At 39.2% G+C, this 14,387-nt stretch overlaps 1 protein-coding gene and 1 long non-coding RNA gene across 5 annotated transcripts in view; one reads left to right on the top strand and one right to left on the bottom strand.

The window, feature by feature from the left end:
* Positions 1-14,387, top strand: part of ryr2a (ryanodine receptor 2a (cardiac)) — a 282,516-nt gene that overhangs the window by 69,572 nt on the left and 198,557 nt on the right. For 3 of the 4 annotated variants that reach the window (XM_087277000.1, XM_087277001.1, XM_087277002.1), the window contains 6 exons: positions 3,432-3,446; positions 6,464-6,538; positions 6,628-6,706; positions 8,759-8,871; positions 9,029-9,128; positions 9,625-9,721. In XM_087277000.1, coding sequence (XP_087133126.1) covers positions 3,432-3,446; positions 6,464-6,538; positions 6,628-6,706; positions 8,759-8,871; positions 9,029-9,128; positions 9,625-9,721 — 479 coding nt within the window. The remainder of the gene's footprint in view (positions 1-3,431; positions 3,447-6,463; positions 6,539-6,627; positions 6,707-8,758; positions 8,872-9,028; positions 9,129-9,624; positions 9,722-14,387) is intronic. The other variant, XM_087277003.1, reaches the window with a different exon arrangement.
* The window catches only part of LOC147841597 (uncharacterized), an 86,758-nt gene that overhangs the window by 64,202 nt on the left and 8,169 nt on the right, over positions 1-14,387 (bottom strand). The gene's annotated exons all lie outside the window — the stretch shown is intronic.

Raw genomic sequence — 14,387 nt, forward strand, 5'->3', positions numbered from 1 at the left:
AACATATTATTTGTTTTTCCTCTAACTTTATAGGCAACAAGACTTTTGTCAGGTAGTGTAAAAGCCCTAGCCCTAAACCCTCACTCACATGAAACATGGCAATTTTAGAATTTCAAATGACCTAATTAAGTATGATTTTTAAGCAGGGACACGAGATAAAGGGACACCTTAATAGAGTACAGCTAAGTTTTACCCATGCAATTATACAACTTTGTGTCCCTATAAACCACATATACCTGATTACACACACACAGGCCTGATTCATTTTTTGCATGTGTGAACATTGCATGTTCTGACAGCGCGGGCTTCACTCATTCATTTGTTATGACTGTTATTGTCATAATGTCACACCAGTATTTTCTTTAATTATTCTTTTTTTTTGGGTTCTGCTTTCAGGATCCAACACAATCTCACGGCAATTCGTCACTTTTTGATTTAGTTTCTAATTCGTATGAATTCGTACGATCTAATTCGTATAATTTAGTACGATTTGCTCATCCCCCGATGACGGTTGGGGTTAGGGGTGGGGTTAGGTGCCACGCCTCCTTTTTAAAATCGTACAATTTCGTACGACTGAACTCGTACGAATTTGTAAATAAACGTAAAATACTCTCGTGAGATCAGGCTGAAGGATCAGATAACATTCATTGTTTTGTGAAGCAACAGAGGAGATATTCAGCAGAATGTTCACGCTGCTCATCATATAAAACTGATTCTCATCTCATGCATTTTTAACGTGGGTTTAAACAACACAAAGGTGTTCATCATGAATGATCTTTTTACACCTCTGGTTGAACTGCTCTTCCTCAGTCCAGAGTAGATGTTCAAAATCAAGACGCTTTCGCTCCAGACGCTAACGTGATTATTCTTGAAATATCAACCCGTCTGTCTGTGGGGTCAGAAAAAAATATAAAGGGAAAAGATATTTTCCTGATCACACTGACTCAGAAAACAAGACTTTCTGTTATTTTGTGTCTCCAGTCAATATATCTTCATAGTTCTTGCATTGCACTTTCTACCTCACGTCTTCATTTGATCATAGCATAGTAGCGTATTGTTTTGAGCAGCCCAAACAGTCATATATGATGCTGGTACAGTTGTCCGTCTGACCTCTGCATGTCTGACTGCTGTTTCTCTATTGAGAGCTTCTTGTGTGCTCGTGTTCTTCAGTCTCATGCACAGACCTTAGACATGAACAGATCATGAGACTGTGAAGTGCTGCACGATATACACTGACTGCTGTCTGCAGTAATGAGTGAATGCAGTATGCAGTATGTGGTGCTACAGTAGTGTTGCATTTACCTGGTGTAAAACATTACTTTGCTTTATTCATATATAGCCGATATTCCTTTCTGTTTTTTTATCAATCTAGCATTTATTAGTCCGCCTCCTACACTGAATAAGTTGACTGAGCTAAATTAATTGAGTAAACTCGTTGCCTCAATTTAATTGAGTAATGGAGTCTCCCAAAACTTGCATGTATGAGTTTATTTAACTTGCCGGTTTTGTAGATTATACTTGAATTGTTCAGTTCACCAAACTTAGTGCTAAGTTCATCAATTTTTTAAAATGAAAATTACAAGCTTCAAGATAATTTTTTTACAGTGTATACATTCCTACAGATCCCAAATTATGTAGCCTTATGTAGGTCTCAGCTGACCGCTTACCACCATATGGACTGCTTTTCTGTTGTCACCAGTTTGTTCAGTAGCTTGCCATGTATGTTGGTGCTGATTTTTAATTGCTTTATTTCCTGTCAAGCCGTTTATGCAGAAATTTTAAAAGCGACATTGATGTACCTGCTCTTTCTGGTAAACTTCTGCTAAGTGTAGCTCATTTATTTTGGTCCTTTTGTTCCGCATTTAAAAAAAAAATGCTTTCATTATCCAAAATAATCCTGTTCGTGGATATTTATTTCCTTTTTATGTGCCCTTTCGTTATTTCTCATGTGCTTGTTATATAGGCTACTTTTAATTCATAATTCCCTTATTGCAGGCCCGGATTAATAATTCAGAGGCCCCTGGGCACAATGTCTTGTAGGCCCCCTGCCTGGCTGCACCCCAATAGTTTTTACATTTTTTTTAAAGAATTAAAAAATAAGATTAATATAATATTTGTTCAAAAAAATTAATCTATAATGTATTGCCCACATGAAAAAAAAAATATATATAAATATATATATATTTATTAAATATATATATATATATATATATATATATATATATATATATATATTTTTTTTTTTTTTTTTTTTTTTTTCAAGCACACTTTGAAAAAAAATACTAATACAATTAGTGAAAATTAATGGATTTTAATATAGTTGTTGAAGTTCACTGAAGCAGTACTACAATTTATATTTAAGGGTATTTTTAATGCATAACTTCTACTAACTTATAATGCACATGAATTGGTTATAACACCTCTCCAATCCAGTTCTAGGAGTCTGAGTCCTTCATAATACACACACTTATTAATGATTGTCTTCCTCGTGATGAAGAGTAGGCAAAATCTGATATGTATTGGGGGGGAAAAGAAGAACGTGTTCATCAGGCGCTGGATTCGAACCGGGTTCACGATCAATGATGTTGCCATGCGCCTTACGAGATACGCCACTTACGCTTCAGCCTGTTGCGCTCTTTAGTTATGTTGTCTCTGTCAATCAAACGGTATTCCAACGAGGTGCGCTACTTGCACTTATCCTAAATAGACACTCCAAAATCAGCATTTCCCCCCCCCTCGCAGGGGCGCCAAAGTGCGGACATGCCCTTGGGCCTGTGCCCATAATGCCCATTGAGTAATCTGGCCCTGCCTTATTGTTTAAAAATTAACTATAGTTTGTAGAGACTGTATTCTGATTTATTTGTACTGTATAAATTTCGTTGTTATTTCAATAAATAAATAAATAATAAATAAACGATGACGCCATGTGATCGGTCATTTTGACTGCAGCAACTTTGAGTCCCCGAAGTGTCTGGCTTGATGGCTCTGTTTTCAACTCTGCCTCCGCCTGCGCTCGGCTAATCTTGTTGATCATTGGCTGCAGTCGTGCTTCACGTCTAACTCGCCTAATATTTTTAACCACACCCCCTTACCGTTAGTTTGCTATAAGTGAATGATGCACAAAGAGAAAGCCCCGCCCCCTTCTCAATATTAACCTTCAGCTGGAAGTACATCAACATACTGAAATAAACGTTTCTGAAACTTCTGGTTTATGCAGACTTTAAGACGTAATGGTTTCAGAGCTGGCTCTTGTGCTCAGCGAAAGATCTGCTTAAGCACATTGCATTCTGTAGCACATACTGCATACTGCAGAACACGAGTAGTGAGTAGTACTGTACTGTATGCAAGGCGTTCAGCATCATGTAGATTCCTGATCTCATCTGGGTTTCCTCTGTCATTAACATTGTCTTTCTTCCTCTCATGGGCCACAGAAATTCATGATGAAGGTAGGAGTCTGTGTGTGTGTGTTTGTGTCTCCGTGTCGTTGTTGTGCGTCCTGCAGTGCTGTGATGTAGTGTAATGTAGATGTGAATGCAGTGTTATTCCTGTGAGACGAGAGCGAGTGCTGGACTGAGTGTAATGAGAGAATAAAGGTCCTGTTCTTCCTGTCCTCAAGCATTACTGCAGCCATTACCTGAAACACACACACACACACACACAGCCTTAAGAGAGCCATTAACACAGAAACACACACACACACACACGGCTGTAGTAGAGCCATTAAGACTCACACACTCAGGAAGTGCTGATTCTCAGGATCCTCTGAAGGAAAAACACTCACTGATTTAGACTCATCTGACGTGTCGGGATTCTTCATGTTCGTTTATTGTGTGTAAATTGCAGTTTGTCGTGTCCATTTATTTGCAATTGGGTTCATGAGTCCTCTTGTATTAGATGTAATGTGTACATGAAAGATCAAAACTCTCACACTTTACCTTAAATGTACAATTCACGCTATTAATAAATCATTAACTAAGACCCTGAGCTCAATAAACTATTAATTAGCTGCTTATTAATAGTCAGTAAAGTAGCTGTTAAGTATTAGGTAGGTTTGGGGGTGTAGAATAAGATCACTCTTTATTAATACTTATAAACAGTTCACATCTTAATAATAGGCAGGTAATAAGCTAGTAGTTATAGTGTGAATTTTTACTTAAACTGAAGTGTTACCTGCTAAACATACTGTATAAATAAATGTACTGTAAAATACACTCACCGGCCACTTTATTAGGCACACCTTACTAGTACCAGGTTGGACCCCTTTTGCCTTCAGAACTGCTTTAATCCTTCATGACAGAGATTCAACAAGCTGCTGGAAATATTCCTCAGAGATTTTGCTCCATATTGACATGATAGCATCACACAGTTGCTGCAGATTTGTCAGCTGCACATCCATGATGCCAATCTCCCGTTTCAACACATCCCAAAGGTGCTCTATTGGATTGAGATCTGGTGACTGTGGAGGCCGTTTGAGTACAGTGAACTCATCGTCATGTTCAAGACACCAGTCTGAGATGATTGAGCTTTATGACATGGTGTGTTATCCTGCTGGAAGTAGCCATCAGAAGATGGAGACACTGTGCTCATAAAGGGATGGACATGGTCAGCAGCAATACTCAGGTAGGCTGTGGCGTTGATGCTCAATTGGTACTAATGGACCCAAAGAAAATCTCCCCCACACCATTACACCCCCACCACCACCAGCCTCAACCAATCATACAAGGCAGGATGGATCCATGCTTTCATGTTGATGCCAAATTCTGACTTGACCATACGAATGTGTCAGCAGAAATGGAGACTCATCAGAGCAGCAACGTTTCTCCAATCTTCTATTGTCCAGTTTTGGTGAGTCTGTGTGAATTGTAGCCTCAGTTTCCTGTTCTTAGCTGACAGGAGCGGCACCCGGTGTGGTCTTCTGCTGCTGTAGCCCATCCGCCTCAAGGTTGGACGTGTTGTGTGTTCAGAGATGCTCTTCTGCAGAGCTCGGTTGTAACAAGTGCTTATTTGAGTTACTGTTGCCTTTCTATCAGCTGGAACCAGCCTGGCCATTCTCCTCTGACCTCTGGCATCAACAAGGCATTTGCGCCCACAGAACTGCCGCTCACTGGATATTTCCTCTTTGTCAGATCATTCTCTGTAAACCCAAGAGATGGTTGTGCGTGAAAATCCCAGTAGATCAGAAATTTCTGAAATACTCAGTCAGGCACCAACAACCATGCCACGTTCAAGGTCACCTAAATCTCCTTTCTTCCCCATTCTGATGCTCGCTTTGAACTGCAGCAGATCGTCTTGTTCATGTCTACATGCCTAAATGCTGCCATGTGATTTAGTAATTTGCGCTAACGAGCAGTTGGACAGGTGTACCTAATAAAGTGGCCAGCGGGTGTATATATTTAAATTGAAAAACTTTGGTCACACTTTAGATTAAAGGGCCTTAACTAATATGCACATACACTAAAAACTAATCATTTGTAACAATATACTTATTGTGTAAATACATGTTTTCACGCTGTACTTCTGATTGATTAAATACATGCATTTAATTACATCTGTTATTAATTTCTGCAATTGCATGCTTTAATTACACTGTTCACCATCCCATACACCATAACCCATCACTAAACCTACACATACCACCAAACCTTTCCCTAACCCTAAATTATGAACACAGTAAGTACGTTGTACTTATTCTTTGATGCAAGTGCATAGTATTTATGTCCACTTAATATACAGTAAAACCCAAAACGTGCTATAGAACTAGTACCAAAGGTATGCAGAGTTACTTTATGAAAGATATTAGCTTATTGCGTTATGCTCACAAAGTGTTTTCTGTATACGTATGGGTAGTACTGTATGAATTAAATCTAGATGTACTACATTCACCATGCTGCCATTATCACATGATCTGCCAGCATCAGTTGCATCTCATCAACATCCACTTATAAATCCTCTCCCTTGGCCGCATGGGTTAGTGAAGTGTCCATCGAATACGCTGTCCAGAATCTAGGATGAAGTCGGAGGTCATCCAGGTTCTTGTTGCTTAAAGCAGACATACTACTCAGCTGACATATTGTTTTCCCCATTTCATATAGACGGGAAGTATGAAGTTTTACAGTCACAAATACTAGCACACACATTACCACATTTGTGCATTAAAAGTCAGCATTAAGTGAAACAAATGCAGCAGTATTTGTGAATTTGGAGTTGTTTTGCTCTCTGTAGGTGGTTCCTGTAGTAGAACTATTGTTATTATATGGGAAAGACCTCTCTATATAATAATGTTTGATATACACATTTAATTATATCTAATATAAACATGATGATATAATTGTATAAACATGTTTGTGTACATGGCTGTTGTGTGATTCTGCTGTAAATGTGAAGCTGATGACTTTTATTTATTGTTTAATAGTGTGGAGTGTTTATCAGTGATCAGTGCGCTTTCTGTGTGTGTGTGTTTCAGACAGCACAAGGCGGAGGTCACCGGACGCTGCTCTATGGTCATGCAGTCTTACTGAGACACTCCTACAGCGGAATGGTGTGTGTTGCTCTTATGATATATCTTCTTGTGTGTGTGTGTGTGTGTGTGTGTGTGAAGTCTATGTGCTGATGTGTTTCTCTCTCCAGTATCTGTGCTGTCTCTCTACGGCTCGCTCGTCCACCGACAAACTGGCTTTTGACGTGGGACTACAGGAAGACGCAACAGGTGATGTCACGTCCTGTTAATTACACAGAACACTGTTCAGGAACATGCGCCGGTCATTTTCCATCATATAATCAGAAATGGAAGCTTAATGTTAATAACCTAATATCTGAAATAAAGACTTTATGGATGCATTTACTGTGAACCTAGGTCAGCAAATATTGAAATATTAAACTTAAATTCTACATAGGACTTATGTTAGTGTTAAATTTTGTTTCATTTGAATCTGTTTTAAGATTTTAAATCTTTTTAAAATCGTTTTAATCTTTCCTTGTTGTTTTTGAAATTGCGAAATTGCTTTGAAATTACGTTACTCTCAGACCCTGAATGCATACAAATAACAAAAACACTACAAGATGAATTTATATATATATATATATATATATATATATATATATATATATATATATATATATATATATATATATATATATATATATATATATATATATATATATATAAGAAATACAGACAATTTTTGTAAAAAATTAAGATAGAAAAAATTTCCTCAACATTCTACACACAATCCCCCATAATAACAATGTGGAAAATGAGTTTTTGAAATTGTTGCAAATTTATTAAAAATAAAAAGCTGATAAATCACATGTACATCAGTATTCACAGTCTTTGCTCAATACTTTGTTGATGCACCTTTGGCAGCGATTACAGCCTCAAGTCTTGTTGAATATGATGCCACAAGCTCTGCACACCTGTCTTTGGGAATTTCTGCCCGTTCCTCTCTGCAGTACCTCTCAAGCTCTATTAAGCTGGATGTGAAGCGACAGTGTTCAGCCATTTTCAGATCTCTCCAGAGATGTTCAATAGTATTTAGATCTGGGCTCTGGCTGGGCCACTCAAGGACATTCACTGAGTCATTGTGAAGCCGCTCCATTGATATTTTGGCGGTGTGCTTTGGGTTCATTGTCCTGGTTGAAGATGAAGTATCGCCCCAGTCTGAGGTCGAGAGCACTCTTGTGCAGGTCTTCATTCAGGATGTCTCTGTACATCGCTGCATTCATCTTTCCCTCTATCCTGACTAGTCTTCCAGTTCCTTCTGCTGAAAAACATCCCCACAGCATGATGCCAACACCACCATGCTGCACTGTAGGGATGCTGTTAGGCTGGTGATCTTCTTGTGCCGCTGCCTGCTTTTCTCCAAACGTAACGCCTGGCGTTCACTCCAAAGAGTTCAATGTTAGTCTCATCAGAGCAGAGAGTTTAGTTTCTGATGCTCTGAGAGTCCTTTAGATGCCTTCTGGCAAACTCCAGGCGGGGAGTGTCTTCCGTCTGGCCACTCCTCCATACAGGGCTGATTGGTGGATTGCTGCACAGATGGTTGTCCTTCTGTAAGCTCTTCCTCTCTCCACAGAAGAACGCTGGAGCTCAGACAGAGTGACCATCAGGTTTTTGATCACCTCCCTGACTAAGGTCCTTCTCCCCTGATCACTCAGCTTAGATGGCCGGCCAGCTCTAGGAAGAGTCCTGGTGGTTAAACATCTTCCACTTACGGATGATAGAGGCCGCTGTGCTCATTGGAACTTTCATAGCAGCAGAAATTTTCTGTAAGCGTCCCCAGATTTATGCCTTGAGACAATCCCTTCTCAGAGGTATACAGACAATTCCTTTTGTCTTCATGCTTGGTTTGTGCTTTGACATGCACTGTTGACCCTGGGCCCTTATGTAGACCGGTGTTTGCCTTTTCAGATCATGTCCAATCAGCTGAATTGACCACAGGTGAACTCCAATGAAGCTGCTGAAACATCTCAAGAATGATCAGTGGAAACAGAATGTAGCTGAGCTTCACGCCAAAGGCTGTAATGCTGATGTACATGTGATTTATCAGCTTTTTTATTTTTAATAAATTTGCAACGATTTCAAACACTCTTCTTCCACATGGTCATTATGAGAGATTGTGTGTAGAATGTTGAGGAATTAAACTAATTTAATCCATTTTGGAATAAGGCTGTAACATAAAGAAATGTGGAAAAAGTGAAGCGCCCTGAATACTTTCCAGATGCACTGTAGACTCATGTGGATAAATGTGTGTGTTTGCAGGTGAGGCATGTTGGTGGACGATCCATCCTGCATCCAAACAACGGTCTGAGGGTGAGAAGGTGCGGGTGGGTGATGATCTCATTCTGGTCAGTGTGTCGTCTGAACGTTACCTGGTGAGTATCTGTTCATACATATCAGTTAGACGATCATGCAGGGGCTGCGCAGCTCATTTTTCACTCAGTCTGCTGTCTAACTCAATCACTTCAGAGCTTTCAGTCCCTAAAACAGGAGGTTGATGAATCAGGAACTGACTGCATCTCTCTGTTGCAGCACTTGTCGTATGGGAACGGCAGTTTACACGTGGACGCAGCTTTCCAGCAGACGCTCTGGAGTGTGGTGCCCATCTGCTCTGGGAGTGAAGTGGCTCAGGGTGAGAGAGCAGTTTACTACTTTACTGAAATGTCACTTCATTCTACTTAGAGGTCCCGTGCAATTAAAATAAAATTCTTTACTTTCAGTCTGTTTAATGATATCTGTTAACTAGCGTTTAGAAAATAAAAACTGATATAAACAAAATCCAAAGCTTGCAGTTTGTCACCTCTGCTTTAATAGATCAACAACTTTTTTGAAGTTTCCTCATACTTCAGTTTCTTATCAAATCTTCTAACCAGATGCTCTCTAGTGTCTGACATGCCCCGCCCCCTTCTTCTCATTCGCTTTAATTTCACTCGAATGAGCTCTGCCACTCACTGGCAGAGCCGTGATAAAACAAAAAGCTATTGGCTGTTTTTAAAAAAGGGGAGGAGCAACTCTATGCCCCGCCCTCTTTTCATGTGTAGTTGAGATTACGTCAAACATCGAATAAAAAAATGCACATTTTAAATCACTTCAACCTTTAATGTTCATTCAAACACTGTCTGTTTCAGGCTTCCTGATTGGTGGAGATGTTTTACGACTGCTGCATGGTCACATGGACGAGTGTTTGACCGTCCCATCTGGAGAACATGGAGAGGAACAGCGCAGGTCAGCATTCAGACAGACTGTATATGCCATACAGTTGAAGTCAAAATGATTTGCCCTCCTGTGAATTTTGGTTTATTTTATTTTTTTTATATTTCCTAAATGATGTTGAACAGATTCAGGAATTTTTCACAGTAATTCCTATAATATTTTTTTCTCCTGGAGAAAGTCTTATTTGTTTTCTTTCAGCTAGAATAAAAGCAGTTTTAATTGTTTTAAAGCCATTTTAAGGTCAATATTATTAGCCCCCTTAAGCAATATTAGTGTTGGATTGTCTCCAGAACAAACCACTGCTATACAATGACTTGCCTAATTACTATACCTTTACCCTAATTAACCTAGTTGTCACCGACTCGGTCCCAGTCATTCCCCTCGCTGGCCAGCAGAGGCCGCCATCCCCGGACTTCTAAGCATTACATCATCCACCTAGACTGATCGTGCACACACCTGAACTGAATCCAGTTAACGACCCACGCTCCTATATAAGCCACACTCAAACTCCAGTTCTCGGCGAAGTCTTGTTTAGCCCCGGCCAGCATTTCTGAGCGTTCTATCCTGCCTGATCTCCCGTTTACCACTTCAGCCCGTTCCTCGACTCTGCTCTGTCTTCTGCCTGCCCTTGACCTAAAGCCTGATTACACGGACTCTGATTCTCGCTGCCTGCCCCTGACTAAAGCCTGTATTACGGACTCTGAACCACGCTGCCTGCCCTTGACTCAAGCCTGGTAATCACTCTGCCTCTGTTATCTGCTAATCATCGTTGAGTTGTATGTTGTATGTTCGCACAGCCGTGCGAGGTGTTGATGTTTAAGTGTGACTTAATAAATACTGCAAAATGGATCCCTCCGTGTCAGTCTCCCTGTTACACTAGTGAAGCCTTTAAATGCCACTTTAAGCTGAATACTAGTTTCTCAAAGAATATCTAGTCTAATATTATGTGCTGTCATCATGACAAAGATAAAAGAAATCAGTTATTAGAAATAAGTTATTATAACGATTATGTTTAGAAATGTGTTGAAAAAAAATCTTTCTGTTAACCAGAATTTGGGAAAAAATATACAGGGGGCTAATAATTGAAGAGGGTAAATAATTCTGACTTCAACTGTATATCATTTGCATTACACTGAACCAGGGCCAGATTAACCAATGGGCATTATGGGCACAGGCCCAGGGGTGTGCTGATTTTGTAGTGTCTATTTAGGCTAAATGCAAATAGCGCACCTCGTTGCGATAAGTTAGTTGAGTAATTCCTGCCCATCACAGTTTGATTGAAAGAGACAACATAACTAAAGAGAGCAAGAATCAGCAGTCTGAGTGGTGTAGCTTTTAGAGCGAATGGCAAGTGGTTCGCCTCACAGCAAGTAGGTCGCTTGTTCGAGTCCCGACTGGGCCAGTTGGCATTTCTGTGTGGAGTTTGCATGTTCTCCCAATGCAATCTCATGGCAATTTGTAGCTTTTTGATTTAGGGACTAATTTGTATAAATTTGCACGATCTAATTTGTACAATTTAGTACGATTTGCTTATCACCCAATTACAGTTGGGGTTAGGGGTGGGGTTAGGTGCCACGCCTCCTTTTTAAAATCATACATTTTCGTAAGATTGAACTCAAATTTGTACGAATTAGCCACTAAACTGACAAAACGTAAAATACTCACGTTTCCTCGTGAGATCAGCATGGTTCTCCCCGTGTTGGCGTGGGTTCCCCTTCGGGTGCTCTGGTTTCCCTCACAGTCCGAGCACATGTGCTATAGTGGAAATGAATAAACTAAATTGGCTGTAGTGAGTGTGTGTGGGTGTTTCCCAGTACTGGGTTGCAGCCGCAAGTGCATCAGCTGTGTAAAACCTATGCTGGATAAGTTGGCGGTGAATGAATGAATGAATGATTGAGAGTTACTGTGGTTACTTCTAATGTTTGAGGGAAGCACATTCATTTTGAACTATGGTCAAAGCTGAGTGGAATTACCTGTGAATTAGACGAATATATTGCACACCTTCCAGCCAATCAGAATCAAGAATTTCAACCATGGAGTAGATGAAAATATATATGTAATCTACTTTGTTATTTATAATCTAATTGTTATTAGTAAACAATAAAGAACAGTTGGGATCCTAAACTTGCACCTCTGAAATGTGTAGATATTCATTGTTTATGCTTATTTAAAGCATCAGGCTGTGAATGTCGTCTGCTGATGAGGAGATGTTCTCTGTGAACCGCTGGTGGTCAGTGTGTGTGTTGAGGCTGATTAAATACTCTTGATGGTTTGGTGTGGATTGTTTCTGCTCTCTGAGGTTTCAGTTTGATGCTTTGATTGTCTACGGTCAATCGCTGTGGTTGGATGCTGCTGTCAAGAGCTCTGATATCTGGATGTTCGTCAGTGCTTATTTCTGAAGGGTCTTAAAGGGACAGTTCTCCCAACAATTAACATTTCTTTACCATTTACTCACAGTTGCTCTAAAAAGCCACTTTAGTCTAAAGAGCAGGCATTGACATCCGTAGTAGGAACAAAACTATTATAGGGAGTCAATGGTTGTTTTTTCCCCCTCAGCATTCTTCAGAATATCTTCCTTTGTGTTCAACCTACTGTAAGAAAGAAACTAGGTTTGAAATGAGTGTAAGGGGGAGTAATTCATGACAGAAGTTTCATTATTGAGGGAACTAAAGGTCTTTATTTATTCATCCTTCACCTTTTCCAGATGTGCTTGAGTTTCTGTCTTCTGTTGGAAATCAGTAGCCACTTTCATAGTGTGTTTATTTCCTTCTAAGTGGCTACTGGTTTCCAGTGTTCTTCAAAATATCTTCTGCATTCAACAGAAGGAAGAAACTCATAATATTTCAGACCTCTTGAACATAAATAATGAGTTAATGAACAATTTTGTCTGAATTTTTTCTTTAAATGCCAAAAAACATTGCAAAATAGTTATATGGCACACTCAAAAAATGAAGTTTGCTGTTTGTTCAAACGACTAAAAAGGTCCCCAACCTTTTTATCACTGTGGATCGGTCAACGTTTGACAATTTTGCAATAAGGCTGCATCGGTCAACGTTTGAAAATCTCATGAAATGAACAAGGCTTTTATACTAGGATACATGCCGAAGCATGCTAATAGGACTTTTAATTTGCCAGTAACCTGGGTTAAGCGCTTCCTGTCAACTTTATGCCAATGCAAAAATTAGCGCGTTTAAGGTTTGTTTTCTTTAAAAATCAGCGATCTCCACTGGCTGAGTGATACACGATTTAAAGTGGGTCTCAGATTGTACAAGAAGCTCTGCATTAAATAACATTTCCCCCACCATGTCTTTATAATATGAGCTTTTATTTTACCCCAGTATATTCAATGGAGCTTCTGCGCTATCCTGCCGATTCTGACAGGTGCGTGCGAGTAAACGGCTTTTTCTCTCGTTTTACACTTAAGCAACTAAATGAATGTCAAAATCTGTTTAACTGAATGTATTTTAATTACATTACAACATCCATGCTGTAAAACGAACCGTATAAAATTGAAAAAAAAAACCTCACAATAACAGGTCACCAGAAGTTTATCAGTATGGGAACAACACTAGCTCGGCATATACCCTCTTGCCGCATTCTTTAAAATGACAGGGGGTTAAAAGAAACTGACCGTAAAGTCAGACACATAAACAGAGAAGTAGAAAGTTTACAAAACTATGTCTTTTTATTAATATCATTCAATATTTTTAAACTCATTATTTTTATTATTTTTATAAATTATTTTAATGATTATGAGGATTTTTATAACCATTAATCAAACTTTGATGCAGCACTTGCTTTTGTTCACATCTCAGACAGTTTTACCTTTTAAAGTTTATTTAAATATTAATGATAACAGAACATGTGTTGCTCTACATATATATATTTTTGTTATGGCAAGAATAAAAGCAAAAAAAATAAAAATAAAAATAATAATAGACTAACTAAAAATACAGATGTAATTTTTAGATTTCACAGTAGACAATTCACACATTACTCTCTGGCTAGTTTCTGTCGCCTACTGATATGCTAAAAAGGCAATAATGGTTCAACATTCCTGTAATTATCACCAATAAAGCCCAGAAAAACAGGCATCAGTATATTGTAAACAGCTCAAACATTCTTTCCCAGTTATCAAAGAAATAACTTGTTTCTTAATTGTAGTTTTGTAACTATTAAATGGTTTTAAACTCAATACTGTAATATATACATCAGTGTAAAGCTTATGACTGGAGGAAAAATATATTTCTGTAATTGTGTACCTGGTCTCCACTTTTGCCATGTCCTCTTTTGGCTTTAACAAACTCATCCCTCAGGTTTTTCCAGACAAAAACTTAAAATTTCTAGCCAAGAATTATTAATCATCTGGTTATCTCCCTGATCACGAATCATAAAGAGCTGTACAGCGTGAACTGTTCGCTCAAGTCTCCAAAAAAACATGCGCTCAAAATCATGTCGCGTGCACCCAAAGCAAACCTCCGCAAACACAGCGATGATGTCACATTTGCCACGTGCACTCAAGCAAAACTAGCGGACACGTCGAGTATAAACCAGGCTTAAAGGTGCTCTAGTGACAGACGCTAGAGGTCATAGTCTTTAGCCTCCTTGTTAGAGCAACCGACTCCCATGCAAGGAGTTGGCGTCCTTCACTGAGCCTTTTCCTCTTCGCAAATAAACT

This window comes from Danio rerio, chromosome 12, assembly GCF_052040795.2.
Source record: "Danio rerio strain M-AB ecotype USA chromosome 12, GRCz13ab, whole genome shotgun sequence".
In the NCBI taxonomy this organism is placed as follows: Eukaryota; Metazoa; Chordata; class Actinopteri; order Cypriniformes; family Danionidae; genus Danio; species Danio rerio.